Below are 20408 nucleotides of genomic sequence, written 5' to 3'. Positions count from 1 at the left end.
TGTCCATTCAACACTAAGAATTACAAACCTATAACTTATGTGTGACTTTAGATTATATAAAACTTATATAAAAATATAAACTTACGTGTGACTGTAGATTTATAAAACAACTTCATTGTCCATTCAACACTAAGAATTACAAAACTATAACAAATGAAGTAAAACAGACCAAATATTTTACTCATCATCCATTACATTAAGGTTTTTATTTCCTTAAGCCACTTAGAGTTAAACAGAAAAAAAAAATTCTATGGCTCATCCTTCTGAAGTAAATAACACAGGGATGTCAATGCTGAATTGGAAATAGAAGGACATTTTAAACAATCTTTGACATTAATATCTTTTCTTCTTTTGGCAACAACCTTGTCTTTTTCTCTAGAATACTACCAAAACCTATCCTCACTAGGACTCAAAAGCTACTCTTCATACCACAATCATTTTCCACCTAAACTATTAAAATTAAACTCTTCATAAATCTATCTTCAATATACTCAGGGAGTGGAGACAATGCACCCAACTTATTTTATCATTTAACCCTGTCTTACATACTCTGGTTTCCTATGTGTCTCAGCACATTTCAGAAATGTTTCTTCTATTCATTCTTATCCATCTCTGACAGTTTTTAAATTCTCTAAAGATTTCTTGTCCTCTCAGCCACCTATTAACTATCCACGTGTCGTCTAACTTTGATTTGTCTGTCTCTTACTATCTCTAAGTTTGTGATTTTGCTTAGCCAAACTGCCTTCCAAACTCTTGCCTATTACAAATAATCTTTTTTTTTTTTTTGTATCTCACCTCAGACACACATTCCTTTCTATATTTATGGCTGATTTTTATAACATGTTTGGTCTACTGAAAGCTGCTGTATTGTGTTTGTATGATTTTTCCTTAGAATCTAAAGGTTTAACATTTGCAAATATCAAGAAAAGGTTTACTGATCTACACATTAATAGCATTCTTTCTCTGAAATTAATTTTTTATAATAGTCTAGTAGGAAGAGAAAAAAAATTAAAGGCCCCAGATTCATTTTTTAATTAGTTAGTTAACATTTGGACTAAACAGTCTAAGCCAAAATGGGTGACGACTACTGCTATGAAAATACTGAGTTTTCCAAAGACTGGATATCATTTATTCTGAAATATTTAGGCATTACAAGAACATGATAGCTCACTGAACTGAAAATCCAATCTTTACATAATGTTATTTCTCAGCTCATATTAATTTACCAGCAGGTAATATATTTACTAAGAACTCAGAATGAGTTAAGAACTGAGCCACACTCTTTACATATACTATTTCACTTAACCCTTTGAGCATTATATTCTTTCCCCATTTTATAAGTAAAAATGTTGAGGCTTAAAGAGATCAAGTAGCATGCTTAAAGTCACACAGATGATAGTAGAGCAATACTTTAAAATCATATGTGGTTCCAAAGCCACAGTGGTCATGTTTAGACCGGCAAAAGTCACCTCCAGGTATAACAGCACCTAAATAAGAATTACAGTGCATTTTTTACTCCACTGAGCATTTCTTTTTATAAGTGTTAAACTAGGTAATAACAGAGCAACACAAATGATGACTGAGAAGACCCAAACGCTTTGGGAGCAGGCATGTTTCCCACTGGGCTTTCTCAGTTTTCTAAAGAAATTCTGACTCCACAATCGAGTACTCTGGAATACAGTAAATTTGGTCTGAAGGGAAATTATACAGAGGGATCAGAAAAAAAAACCTTCTGATATTCTTATTCATAGACAGTAAAATTCCTTCTATGATCACGGCTCAATATGGGGTTTGCTTGACTATTTGTAAACTCATCTCCTATACATACCTGCTTTTATATAAAATATTATAAAGGCTTCTGGAAGCACAGGCTCCACCGAGAGCCACTATCTTTTCTAGAAATCTCTTAAGTTCAAATCAAATGCTGCCTGAACTGTGGATCTAGAGGTATAAATTTTTGGGAATGTTCATGAATCTTTCCTATAGCATATCTATTTAGATATTCAAGAGAGTAGAATTTAACCCAAAATACGTATCTACAGGAAAGAAAACATAGATGTACAAAATTTTGACTGAAGCACTCTGTATTACTATAGTAGCAGATGATTAGAAAACACAATTATCAAGGAGACACAGATACTACTGAGCTGCTGAAAGAATAAATTAAATCTACATATACTGATGTAAATAACTCCAAGATATTTTATCAAATAAAAAAAAGAGGGTAGAACAGTGTACAAGCTATCATTCATGATAAAAAGGATGTATATGCATATATGTCTCCATTTGCATAAAAAAGCCCTGGAAGGATAAAAACAAAACTAAACAAACAAAAATAACAACAATACAAATCCCACAAAAAGTAAGAGTAGCTATCTCCAAGAAGAGAAACTAAGGAGAACAGGGGTCATGGACAGAAAGATGGTTTTGGTGTCCCCTATGTAATCTCTGAAAATTGAAAACAACAACAACAACAACAGCAACAACAACAAACCAGTCACTCCACTCCCTAACACACGATTGACTGTATGGCAAATAAAATCCAATTGCTTACCCTGACCTGTAAGGTCCTACCTTTCCAATCTTATGCCAGTCTCTCTAAGGCTCACTGAGCCACAGTCACTCTAACCTTCTGTTCCCCAAACACGAAAGCCTTTTCCCACCACAGGTTTTTGCATTTGCTATTATCTGAGCCTTTTCCTAGCCCTTTGCAAAGGTTATTTTTATCTTCCAGATCTTAACACAAATGTCACCTCCAGATGATGTTTCCTAAGGCTGCTAAAACAAATCAGGTTCCACCTGCTACCATCTGATCACTTTTTTTCATATCAAATTTGAAATAAATTTGTGATTGTTAAACATATGTTTCTCCCACTACACTGTGATTTCTTTGAGAAAAGAGATCACTGATGTGTTTTTCACCAGTGTATTTTGTATGGAACAAAGCTGGTGCTCAGTAAGTATTTAACAACTAGTGTAATTAATCCAAATATCATAACAACAGGTTTATAAAGAACAGAAAGTCTTAAAGAAAAACAGGTGTATTTCTAAGTTTCAGTCACTTAAATACAGGATGACACATTTGTTTCCAACAAAATATAACTTAATCATTGCATCTCCTGGGTTTATTTTTATCGGAACTGATGGGTTTCAACGATTTTTGAAATAATAAAGCTCCATCAAATTATAGCCTCATTAGTTTAGAAATTCTACTTAACTTAAAAATAATTTAGAAGTATAAATTTGATTCTTAAAAGCAAATAATTTCAATGATATAATATTTATAAATTTTGTGCTATGTAATTACCTATGTACAAAATCTTTTATTTTAAAAAAGCACATATAAAGATGTAAAAAATTGTAAAACAATAGATATTTGAGTCTCTCATCCTGTTCAACAAATGGCATGAAATCATGATAGGTGTTAACTATAGAAAGGGTTTATTTCTTAATCTATAGCAGCCAAGATAGAAAATACAGAGATTCAAACACTTGCTGGTAGCAGGTATCATCTTATAAGACAAGACTTCATTTTGAAGTCTTTATCAATGATCTGCTAAAGGCTCCTCATACTAACACAGACAAACACAGAAGAAGACGGTCTTAAAAAAACAGATTCTAACCTGAAAATATTTAATATATGTAATCTCTTACAATAAAAAGTTAAAGACACTATAGAAAGTCACCTCTTTAATCACTCTCACTTTGCTGTATAAAAGCTTTCATTTTGAATGTCGATATTGTCAAATGTGATCATGTTTTCTCAAGTTTGACCCAGAAGAATTTAGGCAAATTTACTCTTTCAAACAAAGGTTACATTTTGTAGGTATATTTATTAGGCTCTCAATCATATTATCTCTGGAACTGAAATACACACCTATAAAAAGGTACCAATGACAATCTAGTTTTACAGAAAAGGACAAATGAAAGCAATAAAGAAATAAAAAGTTCCAGGCCGGGCGTGGTGGCTCAAGCCTGTAATCCCAGCACTTTGGGAGGCCGAGACTGGCGGATCACGTCAGGAGATCAAGACCATCCTGGCTAACACGGTGAAACCCCATCTCTACTAAAAAATACAAAAAACTAGCTGGGCGAGGTGGCGGGCGCCTGTAGTCCCAGCTACTCGGAAGGCTGAGGCAGGAGAATGGCGTGAACCCGGGAGGCGGAGCTTGCAGTGAGCTGAGATCCGGCCACCGCACCCCAGCCTGGGAGACAGAGCGAGACTTTGTCTCAAAAAAAAAAAAAAAAAAAAAAAAATTAAAAAGTTCCAAATATACAAAACCTTGTTACGACAGTTTGTAATATTATTTTTACATCTCACTGACAAGAGGCTATACAATGCTTAATATAATATGCAATCCTTCAAAATGAATTTGTGAACCCCTGGGCTCAACGCTCTACCCTCCTTAGGCTCCCAAAGTGCTAGGATTACAGGATGAGCCACCAAGCCCAGCTGATTTACCTTCCTTAATATTAATGCGTAAGGTTCATTGCTTCCACAAACTTGAGAAGAGTCCAGATATATTTTATCGTCATCATTTCTGAATACAGAGGCTAACTTATAATTTAAAAAGTATAAAATTTACAAATAAAAGAGTGGCATTACAGTATCTTTGGCTAATGCTGACAAGATCATGGCTTTTACTTGGTTTCTACATAATAGATTCTGAATATATATGGTACATCAGTGCAAGCAGGAAAAAATAAAACAATATTCACTTTTAACTTGAATTCAACACATTTTTTTTTTTTAATTTTGATTAAAATGATTTTCAGTTGTCTTTTAATCTTGGAAAAACAGTATTGGCTCCAAAGTGTTTTAATGAAATTATAGCTTGACTTACAATTCTGATAAAACGAAACTTCACACTGATACACACTGTTAGATTCATATATATTGGATAGGTTATGGTAAAAATCTATTTGTAAAAACAAGCCATTTTACATAAAATGTGGTTTTTATTTCAAATGAGTTCACCAGTTACCAGTCCTGCTCATACTTCTAACATTTGCATCAAATATAAGTAGACTGCCAATAAAGTACATTTTCTTATTATTTAAAATATTACATTAACCTTTGTTCATCTTTTGGAATTTTAAGACTTTTCCATGTATAGTAACAAAAATATATAAATGATCACCTACAAAGCCAAAAGTGAAACTCACAGTACCTTTAAAGAAATGTTCATTCATAACTCCTACACTTTCAATTGTGAAGGAACTTCAAATACCAGAAAGTCATTTAAAAAACAGAATCTAAGAGCAAGAGTGGCTCAGAACATGCTTTGTCCCGCTCACCATGCCACTTGCCTCTTTGCTGAAGGTACTTATAGGTATAAATGCCATCAGAAGCTCAGAACGTAAAAAGCATATGAGTAATACTACTCAGACATACATAATGCATCTATCGCTCAAATGTACCATGAAAACTTAATGTTTCTTAGAACATATCAACATTTCCTCATTAATAGAAAAAAATCCCTTGGCACTCTTTAAAATCACTCAAAGAGTTGACACAGTAATAGTTATAGATATTTTTCCTTTACAGGAGCGATCCTATTACCTGAAATAGTTATATTTTTATTTCATTTTTTATACTCTTCTTCTGGGTTAATGTCTTTATCATTTAGCTCAACCTCTGGGAAAGAATATATACTACTAGAATAGATGCCTACTAAAAAAAGAGTGGCCTAGTAAGAGAGTATACCTAAAAAACAATAGGGAAAACGGTCAATATCACACACGTAGAATACCAATAGGTTACCAACTTATATCATATGTAAATTAAATGAAGTAACTCCAATTTACAAGGACATTAGTGGCTTTAGTATCTGCAGGAATAGCCAGTTTAAACTATTCCATCTGTATTTGCTTTGGGATATTAAGTAGTAAGTGAAACACTAAAGTAATACAAGGTATCACCGGGGTCAGAAAGAAATATCAATTTAAAGTTGCTATCTTTCTAAACCTTGTTTTGAAAATGCATATATCAAACGTATTATGCATGATGTAAAATGACAACCAAGAGCACAATATTGTGACTTTTAGTAATGTAATACTCCTGAATTATAAAATAAAAATGGGAATGTCTAGATTTAGATAGTATCAGTTACCATAAGAAAGAAAAAAGTACTCATTTCTCCCAAATTGAAACTTACTGTGCACTAATTTATAATTGCATGCATTTAGGCTCATATCAAAGTTGTTTTAAAGGAATATTCTACCATCATCTTCAAACAACACAAAATAATAAACTCCACAGTATTGGGTTTTCTTTAGTAATGTTTGCAACATTAAAAAATTCAGCCACTGAGTTGGCTACATCTTAAAATTTTTTGAATGAAATATTAATTAGAGAATTACTATGTTGTTCTTTTAATCGGGCTCAAAACTGATTACTGTGAAGTAAAATTGTAATATAATTGGCAATGGGTTAAACTATGTTAGGAAAGGCACCAGTTCAGACTTTGAGGACTCTTTTAGTGAGTACAAGCCAGGAGTCACATTCCTTAATCCTTTGTTGGCACAATTTATCCTTTCTACATTTATCAAGAGTGAAAGACACAAATGCCAGGCAAGTATCCAGACTCCAAATGCTGGGATTTGTTACCAAAGCAGCTGAAACTGTCATTGCCAGTTAACTACCATAGTAACCTTCCATAGCTGTGAAGTCACATAACTGAAACTGACTGTTAAAATCATGTGACCATATAAAATTTCACAGTAAATGGGAAGGGTGAAATGTTTATTTTTTAAAACAATTTAACTTTTTGGCAAAAATTAGTGAAATGTACTATAGAAATTACAAATGAAAATAAAAAATTGAAAGAAAAGGAATTTTGATAATTGAAAGATTTATATGTAAATCTTAAAGACATTTATGAGAACAATGTAAATAATCATGTCTAGATTTCTAAGCCTAAAATAAACTGAATCAACTCAATTACTTTTTTTAAACCATAAATAAGATGTCATGTTACAGAGGTGAGAAAAATTTTGACAACATCTTAAGTCTGGTGAAAACTCTTCAGAAAAGTTTCAAAGTCATAAGTCATTTTAAAATTAAGATGAGTTTGAGGATTGCCAAGGGCCATGCGTCTGTGTGAACTGAGCAATGTACCAGATAATTTAACATTTAATTACTTCCAGGAAGTTCTGAACTTAAAAAGAACATTCAGGTCAAAACGAAGGGGGTAGTTACTAATCCCTAGTGAAAGACAAAGTTGAGATTGACATCTTTTTTCAGGTTTTCTAAAATTAATCAGCTTTACCCAGATAAGCACAGGCATTATTGTACTTGGAGGTTAAGGTGCTAAGTTTCCTATTCATCATGGTATCTTATTGTAGTCTTAAATTTTTTTTTTTTTTTTTTTGAGACAATGTTTTGCTCTCTTGTGGCACATCATTGTATGTGATTTTTTTTTTTTTTCTTTTTTTTTTGAGACAAGGTTTCCCTCTGTTGTGGCACATCTGTTGTGATCAGTGGCATGATCACAGCTCACTGCAGACTCAACCTCCCTGCTTAAATGATACTTCCAATCTCAGCCTCCCGAGTAGCTGGGACTACAGGCACACGTCACTGTATCTGGTTAATTAAAAAAAAATCCACAGAGACAGGATCTCACTACGTTGCCCAGGCAGTCTGAACTCCTGGATCTGGCAATCCTCCTGCCTCAGCCTCCCAAAGTGCTGGGATTATAAGTGTGAGCCACTGCATCCAGCCTCTTCTGCCCATCTTTAAACTGAGTTATTTGTTTTTCTACTATTGAGTTGTATGAGTTCTTTATACATTTTGGATAGTAACCCCTTATCAGGTATATGATTTCCAAGTAGTTTTCACAATCTGTAGGTTGCTGTTTCATTGTACTGATTGTTTGCTGTGCAGAAGCTTTTCAGTTTAATATAGTCCTATCTATTTATTTTTGCTTTTGTGGCCTGAGCTTTTGCTGTAATATCCAAAAAATCATCACCAAGGCCAATGTCCCAGAGTTTTTCCCCATGTTCTCTTCTAGGAGTTTCATAGTTTCTGAAATAGTTTTATTTTAGGTCTTTCATCCAATTTGAGATGATTTTTGTGTATGGTATAAATAAGGGTCCCATTTCATTCTTTTGCATGTGAAAATGCAGTTTTCCCAGCACTACCTGCCAGACAGACTATCCTTTCCCCTTTGTGCCTTCTGGTCAAAAATTAGTTGGTTGTATATGGTTGGGTTCATTTCTGAGTCAAGACTTATTATAAAGCTACTGTCATCAAGACATTGTGGTATTGGCATGGAGACAAAAGGATTGAGAGAAAAGAACAGAGTCCAAAAATAAAGTCACATATAAGTATGGAAAAATGAATTTTATATGAAGGTAAAAAGTTAAGTCAAGAGAGAAAGAAGAGTCATTTAAAACAAGTGGTGCTGAAACAACTGGATATCTACATGCCAAAAATATAAACTTCTAACCATTTCTCACACCATATACAAAAATTAACTTGAAATGGGTCCTACACTCAACTATAAATTTTAAAACGTAAAAACTTCTAAAAGTAAAATTAAGAAAAAAACTTTTAGGAACTTGGGTTCAACGAAGTTTTCTTAGATATACCATCAAAAGTATGATCCATAAAAGAAAAAAATAGATAAATTAAACTTTATCAAAATAAAGATGTTTTTCAAAAGACACTGTTAAGAGAATGAAAAGACAAGACATAGACTGAGAGAAAATGATTTGTATCCAGAATATGTAAAGAACCAAGACTCAATTGTAAGAAACCAACCAACTCAGTTTTTAAAATAGGCAAATGATTTGGACACTTGACCAATGAAGATATACAAACGTCAAATAAGCACATGAAAACATGCATGACATCATTATTCAGTGGGAAAGGGCAAATTAAAATAACAATAAGATATAGAATTATTAGAAAGACCAACAATTAACCAGGCCAAATAAGTGCTGACGAGGATGTGGAGGAACTGAAACTATCACAGACTGCTGTTGAGAATGTAAACTAGAAAAAAAACTTTAGAAAGTAATTTGGTAGTTTCTTAAAAAATTTAACATGCAAATGCCATATGATCCATTCATTCCACTACTAGGCAGTTTCCCCAGAGAATGCAAGCATTTGTCCAGATGAAGCTTGTACAGGAATGTTTACAGCAACTTCATTTAGAATAGCCCCAAACTGGAAATCATCCAAGTCTATCAACAGCTGAATAGATAAACTGCAGTATATTCATTAAATAGAACTCCACTCAGCAATAAAAAGAATGACCTATTGATACACATCACAATATGGATTAATCTTAAAATAATTATACTTAGTAAAAAAAGTGCTTACTGCATGATTCCATTTTTTAAGAGTTCTGAGAAATGCTCATCGTGACAGAAAACAGCTTAGTGGTTGGCTGTGACAGGGTAGTAAAAGGTAGAAGAAAGGAATTACAAAGAGGCATGAGAAAACTTGGGTGCTATAGATTTGTTCAAAACATGTATCTGCCACAATGAGCTTGATAGCCTCCATTACTTGTTTTTGTTTGTTTGTTTGTTTGTTTGTTTGTTTTGACAGAGTCTCACTCTTTCACTGAGGCTGGAGTGCAGTGACATGATCTTGGCTCACTGCAACCTCTACCTTCCGGGTTCAAGCTATTATCCTCCCTCAGCCTCCCAAGTAGCTGGGATTACAGGCATGCACCACCACACTTGGCTAATTTTATTTTCAGTAGAGATGGGGTTTCACTATGTTGGCCAGGCTGGTCCCGAATGCCTAACTTCATGATCCAACCCCCTGGCCTCCCAAAGTGCTAGGATTACAGGAGTGAGCCACTGTTCCCAGCCGCCTCCATTACTTTTCTGATGAGACTTGTGACATTAATAAATGTGTGATATTACATAATGAGTTATATCATTACTTGAAATATCTGCATGACTTGGTGATCTGACATTTTCCGAATGACTGAAGCATAATACTATAAAATCATTCATGGGTAAAAGATGCATTCAAACTGCAAGATCAACGAATGAACTTAATGTAACTGAATATGAAAAGTTCACTAGTAAGGTTTGAGATTGCACATTGCAAACAGCCTTTAGGGGAATTTAGCAAAATCTACTATGGTAGATAGAATTTGAATATGGCCTCCCAGAGATGTCCTACCTCTAATACCTGGATCCCTATGAGTGTAAGTACTACTCATAATATGTTCTATCATGTACAGTTGACCTTAAAATAAGATTATCCAGATGTGCCTGATCTAATCATACAAGCCCTTTTAAAAGTAGAGAGTATTCTTTACCTAGTAACATAAGAGAAAGTTAGAAAAATTCAAAACACTTGAAGGATTTAGCAGGCCCATGCTGGCTTTGAAGATAGAAAGACCATGTGAAAAGGAATGTAGGCAACCTCAAGGGCTAAGAGATGCCCCTGGCAGACAGCAGGCAAAGAAATGGGAACTTTAGACGTATAGCTGCAAGGGACATGATTCTGCCAGCAACTGAAAGAGTTTGGTAGCAGATTCTTCCCCAGAGTCTCCAGATAACAGCTCAGCCTGACATCCTGATTTTGGCTTTGTAAGACCCTGAGCAAAGAACACAGTTAAGGCTGCCAGGACTTCTAACCTACAGACCCTGTCAGGTAAAAAAATAGGTGTCACTTTAAGCCCTTAGATTGTGAGAATTACTTAGGGAGAAATCAAAAGCTAATACATTTACGTAAATCAAAATACAGAAACTCGGATCCAACAATCTCACTACTGAATTTTTACCTACAGATACACTTCCAAATGATTCTTACAGTTAGTCCAAGGATATTCATTGAACACTTTGTAAAAACAAATAATAAAAATGACCAAAGTATCCACAAATAAAGTTGTGGTTGAATAAATTATATAAATCCACAAAATGGAATATTCTGTAGCCATTACCAGAAAAAGGTAGAATTGTATAGATAACTGTGAAACAGTAAAACCATCACACATTATAATAATACGAAAAAAAAAAAGCAAGATCTGAAACACTGTTGGAGTATAATTTGTTTCATAATTAAATTTAAAGCATCTGCATTAAACATTTTTCTGGAAAAAAATTTAAAAACTGTAAGCAGCAATTAGCTTTGAGATAGACTGAGTGGAAGGTTTCATTTTCAATTTTCTACCTTTCATTATATTTTCAATTTTCTAATGAAGTTTATTATTCTTATTCATTTAAAAAATATAAACAGAGGTTACTAGTCAGAGTCTAGATAAACACTTGTTTGGCTCCTGTACAAAACTATCTTCTTTTATTTAATTTGGACTTGCCATCTGGAATTTGCATCTATGGTCCTTTAACAATTACAGTAAGACCAAAATCACCTTTCCTCAAGTCCGTCCCATCTCCCAAATCTAAGTTTTTCAGTGGCATTCCTTATTATTCAGGGGCTTCATTTGCACCCATGTAAATGTTAGTATGTATTTATAATATTTACACATTTAAACTATTAAAACATATAATGTACCTAACACAGACAATGCCATCCTGATGAGGATAAAGATGATAATGAGCTAGGTATTCTGCAGTTACATGGTAATATTTAGAAATATTTCAATAGCAAGCAAAGTAGTATAACAAAATAGGACCAATAATTATAAATCATGAAAAATTAATTTCTGTAAGCAGAAATTAATGAGCTATCTACAATGTTTACTTAATATGTTTTAATTAAAATTAGAAATGTTTTTCATATTTCTTTAAATTTCTCCTAAAATGAGTAAATAATTTTTAAAAGTAAAGCAAATTCCTTTCACTTATTAAATACTCTATTTGTAAAGTTTATGAGATCAAATTTTACTTCTGATTGTATTTTCTACAACAGGACATTGGACAATGAAAAAAACTTTAAAACATACTATTAATATAGCACTTCAAAGTTTTTTTTGTCAAAAGTTGTTAACATAAAGGTGTTGAAAGTCACCAGAAATAAATACCAAGATATATTCATAGACTGATCACCTTTTTGTTTGTCCACATACGAAAGAAGTTCAAAATTCAAAAGTGACTCAAAGCATTGTGAGATTATTACATATGACCATCAAAAAAGAGGTTGTGCAGGGTGCTGTGGCTCATGTCTGTAATCCCAACACTTTGTGAGGCCAAGGCAGGAGAATCACATGACCCCAGAAGTTCAAGACTAGCCTGAGCAACATAATGAGACTCCATTTCTACAAAAAAATTATTAAAAATTAATTCAAACATTTAGAAGAGAGGTTGTGTGGAGATGTACTTGGAAAATGATATACAATGAACTAAATATAAGATAGTACTGTCACTGTTATAAAGTCTAAGTACACTATCTTTTTCTAGTGTTTTGCACATAAAGATTATATATAACTGAATTCCATATGTAACTATATTTTAATAATAAATTTGTCTTCTTAAAAAAGCAGTCGACATTTTCTAGAAAACAGCAAAGTGTTACAGCCTATAAAAATACTGACTATAGGTACAGACTCTTTTGTTATCTGGAAATGTAAAACAAAATCCTTGTTTTACAAGGAGAAATCAAAGAGACTGAACATATAAAAACAATAAAATATGACATTAAAATGTCATCATGCAAAATTATCAGATCACATTACCTGAAACCAGTTCCATAATGATGTAGACAGGCTGTCTTTGTGTGCAAACTCCTATAAGTTTGACAATATTGGGATGATCATATTGCTTGAGAATTCTAGATGAGATGAAAATATAAGAATAGTTATCATTTGAATAATAAAGCATTAATTTGTGATCACACATAGTGTTTACAACTAGAATACTCTTGAATCATAATTCAATTTTTAAAATTTCGGTATGACCCTAAATTATGATAAATTAGATGTATACAAATGAGTAAAGTCTTCCCTCAGTATCTGTAGGAGATTGGTTCCAGGACCCCCGTGGATACTGAAATTTATGCATGTTCAAGTCTCTTACACAAAATGGTGCAATATTTGCACATAGCCTACACGCATCCTCTTACGTATTTTAAACCATCTCCAGATTATTTATAAGACCTAATATAACGTAAATGTTATATAAATAGTTGTTATACTGTATGGTTTACGGAATAATAAGAAAAAAATTCTGTACATGTTCAGTACAGATACAATCATCAACTTTTTTCCCCCTAATATTTTTGTTCTGTGGCTCATCAAATCCACAGATACAGAAGCCATGGACACAGAGGCCCAACCATACTGGTACATATTGGCAACATAATATGGATGCAAATGAGTCAATTATCCTTAATTAAATATTCTTTTAAAAATTATTATCTACTCTGAATGATTAACAACCATGTTAAATAGAAATGAACTAGTTAATCTAAAACATGTACAACTCCCTTCAAATTATAATATCTGGTTTTAGCCACTACCACAAAAGTATAGCTGAGAAGTATTAGTAGGCCAAAAATTGTGAGCTGCTGGGGCAGCATACATATATTTATTTTTAACACACATACTTGATTTTAAAATACAGAAAATAAGAAATCATTTTATACTGGTAAATGCTACATTTCATTGGATTTTGTAATAGTTAAATAGTTTCTTGATCAGGATCAATTTCAAAATGGTAGAAACAAAAGTTCTGAGAAAGTTGGCAAATGGATAATTGAGTAATAGAGTTTCAACAGACACTTCAGCTGAAGCAAAGGTGACTTTGTTTGGATAAGGCCAAAATTTCATCAGTGGGCTATGAAAGTAGGATAGACTTGAAACCATGTCCCTAAAGAGTTAAGAAAAAAAATCGCAACACAGTAATGACTAACAAAAATTCTTGAGTTTGCAGGATAGCACATAAAAAAAGAAACAACTTGCTCTATCACTGAAACTCCCGTTGTTTATAAAAGAACTGCTGAAATTGGTTAGAAGAAATAGGGCTAACTGGCATCTATGCAGGAAAAAGCTTGCTAACATCACGGCCTGAATTTCCACTGCATGGTTTAGACTAACTCCCCCTGGATTTGCACAAATGAACCATGAGATTGCATGAAGAGATAACCGTGTTTGGCCAAGGACTTTCCAGGCCTCCCATTTCCCCTTCCACCAATCACTTAGTAATTTCAGAATCTACCCCCTCAACCTTTTCTAATAAAAATATTGCTCTGAAATCATTAACAGTTGATGTTTAACAGTAAGTTTTTCTTTTCTCAAGACCTGGTGTCACAGTATTGGCTTCTAGCACACTGGGCAGTGAGCCCCTTCTACTTGATAATGCACTCACCTATAGGACTCCAAACATGAGCTAAAAATAAACTAAATTCCCTCAGATGCCTGTCTGTCCCAATTATTTCTATTACCAAATCTTATTCTTTATTATCTTATCGACATAGTTATAAATTCACTCATATTTGAAAATTGCTGTATCCTTTCCTAAGAGAATGAAAAAGGTATCTTCGGAGAAAGACAAAAAATTTATGCATGTATTGGACATGTACAGCTAAAGCAAGGAGAGCTATAAAAATGTTTTAGACAATATAAAAAGATAGAAATGAAAAGACAGACTGGGAAGAATTCTAAAGGAGATATTCTGCCAATAACTTTGGCCTTGCAACTTCTACTAGAAATTTAAAAGAAAGTTTTAATGATGTTTGACTTTAATACTTTAATTTCGCAGGTTAGAAACTGTTTAAGAAATTTGCACAATATAGCATGAACTCAGATAATATTAAATATTTAAATATATACTTCTAGTGTATACTAGACGATACTTGGAAGTTTACATGAAGGTAAGTTTCGTTTTTAACATAAAACTATAATTTCACCTTAAAAGAAGAAATTAAACTCTGCAATAAAAAAAAGTTAGAAAGCAAGAAATTTAAATATTTTTGAAAACATGTGAGGCGCAGTCTTTTACCTTAATACTTATGAACAACTGTAAAATAACGAGGCTGTGAATTTCAGTTGTGTTCACATGCCTTTTAATTCATCACAATTTCTTTTCTGATTTGCCAACAAGTAATGAAAAAGGTTTACTTCTTTACTCTGCAGATAACATTTCATAAATGCATCCAACTACTTTAGCCATTGCTATTATTCATTTTTAGATGATGAATTAGTATATATATTAGTATATATACATGGCTCTATGCCATGTAACTTATGAATAGTTCTCTTGTTGCCATGGCAATATTCTCCCATTACACTTTCCTTTTAATACACAAAAACATATGGATCCATGTATCCTCTTCCTTCCCCATCCATCCATCCACCCATCCATCCATCTGTCCATCAATTCATCCATTTCCCACCCACATGTCCATCCAGGTTACTCTTTCCAAAGTGGCTTCTGGAAAGATGCATTTGTTTTGTGTTTTGTTGTATATACTCAATTTTACCACTAACAGAAGAGTTTTAAGTACGTGCAACATAGGTAGCAGGTATTATTTTCTATTATTTAGCTAATAATAGAAAAAAAGAGAATCAATCATCTTAGAAGATTAGAAACAAAAAAATATGCACACTTTAGAAGAAATGCCAGATAATAAGCTGAAGAAATCTGAGGTTTTCAGAAATGAAACCTAACAGCTGAGAAAACAGAAGCAGTACTATCTAAGGAGGGTAGGACAGATATAATTATATATTTAAAAGTATATGTAAGCTAAACATTTGAAGAAGAAATCTAAGGTTCTCAGAAATGAAACCTAATGGTTGAGAAAACAGAACCAAGCAGTACTATCTAAGGAGGGTAGGAAAGATTTAATTATCTACTTAAACGTATATGTAAGCTGTACAGTTCATGTACATAATATAGTAATTTTTTATCATAATAAGCACAGTACTGCATATATACATATATATATGTATGTGTGATGAAAGCAAAATAATGCAACATTTTAAGAACTTGAATAATACTGCTTTTTAACACCTGGTTTGACTATGATTGCTGAATTGATCTGCAGACTATCACAAAACGATAGACTCTTGGATTCCACACTGTAAAAGTGCTTACCCCTACTATTTCAGTAAATCACAATTTAAGATGCCTTCAAACTTACATTTTAATAAATCATTTACATAATAAATATATATTTTGAGTAATTTAAATAACTCACTTGGCTTCTTGTAAAAATTTTATTTTCAATTCCTGAGGAAGATCTTCTTTACATGTTTTAACAGCAACAGAAGTTTTATCCTTTAATGTGCCCTTATATACTTCACCAAAATTTCCCTGAAAATAGAAATATATTCATTGTCTGGGGTAAATGACAGCATGTAAATCTTTACCAAATACAAGCAAAGGTACCAAGGAGGAGGAAGGTGCTTACCCACACGTCAATATCACCTGAGATTAACTAATTTCTATCAGATATAAGAACTTCTAACTTTACTCTATGGCTAGGACATATTATGGTATAAAATGCCTGATTTGGCTGGGCACGGTGGCTCACTCCTGTAATCCCAGCACTTTGGGAGGCCGAGGCGGGTGGATCACGAGGTCAGGAGATCGAGACCATCCTTGCTAACACAGTGAAACCCCATCTCTACCAAAAAAATACAAAAAAATTAGCTGAGTGTGGTGGCAGGTGCCTGTAGTCCAAGCTACTTGGGAGGCTGAGGCAGGAGAATGGCATGAACCCAGGAGGCAGGGCTTGCAGTGAGCGGAGACTGCGCCACAGCACTCCAGCCTGTGCAACACAGTGAGACTCCGTCTTAAAAAAAAAAAAAAAAAAAAAGCTTGATTTATGGTGCATTTATTTTAGAAGAGAAGAAATTTTGAAATCTATTTTTAAAAATTAAATTCAAAACATTACAGAGAAGAAAAACAAGGCTAACACACTAGCACAACAGCTATTCTTGAATATTCTCTTAGGATTTTTTACACTGCATATGTATTTTTTACATAGCTATAATCATACGATGCAAACTTTTTTTTTTTTTTTGAGACAGAGGCTTACTCTGTCACCAGGCTGGAGTGCAGCAGCACAGTCTCAGCTCACTGCAACCTCCGCCTTCCAGGTTCAAGCGATTCTCCTGCCTCAACCTCCCCAGTGCCTGGGACTACAGGCGCGCACCACTATGTCCAGCTCATTCTTGTATTTTTAGTAGAGACAGGGTTTTAGCATATTGGCCAGGATGGTCTCGATCTCTTGACCTTGTGATCTGCCCACCTCGGCCACCCGAACTGCTGGGATTACAGGCATGAGCCACCACACCCGGCGTATGCAAATATTTTATAATAAACTTTAATGCTATTGTTGAGCAAGAAGTAACTAAACTAGAAGTCTGCTATACTTACTGAGTTTTTAGAGCACTAAGATGAATGTAACTCTTAATGTTTAAAGTTCACAAATTTATACCTTGAACTATTGCTTATTAATAAATAAAATTAAAATATTTTAAAATATTTTTAACAAGTCATATTCAATTTTTACTATTTAATAAGTCAACTCAAATATTTACAAAACAATGGTCATGATAAATTTAAAAAAGGAAAATTTGAGCTTCACATCTCTGTTATTCTCAAGAGATTGTCTTTTACCCACAATTGTCAGATTATTTATTACATCAGAGGTAGAGCTGAGAGAAGATATTATTAATTTACATGGTTACTGCTGGGCCTCCACTTACCTAAAGCACTTACAATTCAGCTTGTCTAAAACTTACTGTTCTATTAATCAAAAGATTTTTCCTGGCTATATTACTTTTTTCAGTTACTAGAACCATCATTTGCCTTGTAAGCATTCAGACCCTACCTCCATAATACTTTTTGTCTTATCCCTTGCATCTCAGAAAGGTTACACTGATTCATGATCTCAATTCTGTTACCTAAGCTGATCTCATCTTCAGTCCCTCACCTGTCCAATCCACCTAGAACAGCACTGCCAGATTAATCTTTCCAGAGAAAACTTTGATTATACTACTGGCTTTGCTCAATATCCATCCTTCAATTACTATCACTTTCTTGGCCTCTATATAGCTCCATATTATAACCCCCAACTGTTATATGTGTTCTGAACTCAAATACATAGTGATCCCTAAATACATGTCATGCCTTTTCTACATTTTTCCCTCTGTGGAAAACTCCCACCTCCAATCAGAAGCTGATACCTCATCTTTAAGTCCATTTCTTATGCCCCTCGTTCATGAACTTTCTTGATTTTCCCAAAATTATGTCTCCTGTCCCTGAATACACATCTCCCCATTGCCCTTTGTGTCTTTCTAATGGTTTCTGCCCTATTTTAAGAGGTACTGGCATGTACAAGGCATTTGAAAAATTTACACATTAATTTAGCAACTATTATCCAGAGAATGTCAACTCTATCAATGGTGGTCAGGGGGCCAATCTTCAGACACTGAGAAACGACTATGCTTTCCCAGACCACCTCTTCTCTATCCAAAGAGGTGAGGAGGAAGCCCAGGACACTCATCACTCTGTACCACTGAATCATTCAACGCAAACCTTTGCTTTAAAGGGGAGGTGGGGGGCTGAAAATGAGATCAGCTTAGGTGACAGAATTGAGATCCTGAATCAGGTTAACCTTTCTAAGATGCAAAGGGTGAGACGAAAAGTCATGAAGCATGACTTCATCTCTGCTGCTGCCCTTCAGTCCCTGAGGACAAATCTTATGCCCCTTGACTGTGTTTACATCAGTCAACGTAAGATGACTGTGGTCCTAGGTTAATTTTCATCTTTCCCTCTCCAGCTCCCTCAGATTCAGCATACTTCTATTTGATCCTCCTTTCTCATCTATCCCCAACTTGCATAGTGCCTTCTGGAATTCATGGTCCATCATCCTCAAAATTATATTTTCAATCTATTCTTTGATCATTTCCTTTAACTTCCTGTTCTAACAAAATAATGGCTCTTATTAGAGAAGACCCAAATGGTGGATGAACTTCCTTTTGCCATCTAAACTTAAGTGCTGACTTATTTTCCCCACATATAATCCTACCATTGCCCTGCAGATAGAACACAGTGTTCTATTACCTACTTATTACTGGTTTTAAACCATTATCTCTCCCACATTCCTGAAACTCTCAGCTTTGAAAATTTGTCACTCAATTGTATTACCCACTATTCCTCACTCCAGCTGTCATTTACTAAATTTGAAAACATTTTGTTTATTGACAATTTGAGCCCTTGGGTAACTGTCAGTCTACCCAGTGTCCTAATACTTTGTAATTTCAATAGACATTTAAAGGTCCTTCCAACAATTCAAACTTTCAGTTTCTTGATCATCTCTCCTCCAATTATCTTGCACTCCAATCTATTTTCTAGGGTCATATCTTAAACTGTGCCATACCTATAATGCAAATGCTCTATAACATCTATCTCATTTGTCTCATCTTCTGGTTGGTTTCTATCTTTCTAGCTTACTTCCTCTTCTTTTTGGAATACTTATCCAGACTTCAAAACTCCTTTGACTTTATAGGAACTGACAGTCATTAGGTTCTATCACCTTTTACATCATTCTCTTATTATATTCTCCTCCTCCTGTATTCCACCTTAAATTCCATGGTCAATAATTACAACTGCCTTCCCATACATTCTCAATTTATTTGCTCTTCTGTTAATTTGTAAAACTCCCTTGGCAAATCTACAAGTCTGATTAAATCCAAAACTCTGCCTACTCTGCACCTATAAAGCTAATATGGCTGGAGAAAAACCATAATCATGCTGACTGATTTAACTTTAAATTCATGAACACAAACCCTTAGGGGGCCCTTAACGTACTCAATAATCATATTATAATTTTTTAGACCACTCACACTCCTCGTTTTCTGGATGACTGCTTCTCTTCTATTCTCTTCTCAAATCTCCCTTCCTCATTCTTTGCTGATGCTTTTGCTTCCTACTTCATTTCAAGAATCAAAGCAATATAAAGAGAACTTTGGGCTCTTATTGCTCTACTGACCCACCTACCAATCTTCCTCGCTGTTATAAAAAGTCAACTACTGTGTTTCTATTAAAGTCAATCCTTCATTGTGAACTAAACTGCATCCCCTCTTACCACTCAAGGATGATGCTGTAGCAATTTCTCTCTCTCTCTCTTTAAATGATGAATTTTCACTAGATTATTCCCAACTGCAAACTAGTATGCTATTATTTCTCTCAAGTTAAACAATAACAATTACAAAGCACAAATCATTCTCTTGAAACCATCACCCCACATCTCTGATTTCTTTTGCAGCAAAACTTTAAGGAATTACATCTTTGCTACCTCTAATTCTCTCCTCCCGTTCTTCTCAAATCCATTCCAAATTGGCTTTCACCTAAAGCATCCCAAGGAAACTGCTCAGGCAAGTCACCACTGCTAAATCCCATCTCGTTTGGCTTTTCAGCATCATCTGACACAACTGATCACTCTCTTCCTTGGTATACACTTTCTCCTGTTGTCTTCCAAGGCATCATATCTCCTGGTTTTCTGCCTTCTTACTTGGCTGCTCTTTTCAGCC

The 20408-nt window shown here is 34.1% G+C and overlaps 1 protein-coding gene across 1 annotated transcript in view; it reads right to left on the bottom strand.

Annotated features, from left to right (window-relative positions):
• Positions 1-20408, bottom strand: part of FER (FER tyrosine kinase) — a 408129-nt gene that overhangs the window by 88138 nt on the left and 299583 nt on the right. Inside the window, exons 15-16 of the mRNA XM_023212257.2 lie at positions 16064-16179; positions 12603-12697 (exon numbers count right to left, since the gene is read on the bottom strand). Coding sequence (XP_023068025.1) covers positions 12603-12697; positions 16064-16179 — 211 coding nt within the window. The remainder of the gene's footprint in view (positions 1-12602; positions 12698-16063; positions 16180-20408) is intronic.

Source organism: Piliocolobus tephrosceles, chromosome 4 (assembly GCF_002776525.5).
Source record: "Piliocolobus tephrosceles isolate RC106 chromosome 4, ASM277652v3, whole genome shotgun sequence".
Lineage (NCBI taxonomy): Eukaryota > Metazoa > Chordata > Mammalia > Primates > Cercopithecidae > Piliocolobus > Piliocolobus tephrosceles.
Note: the sequence above shows the minus strand (reverse complement) of the source record. Positions and strands in the feature narration are given on the sequence as shown.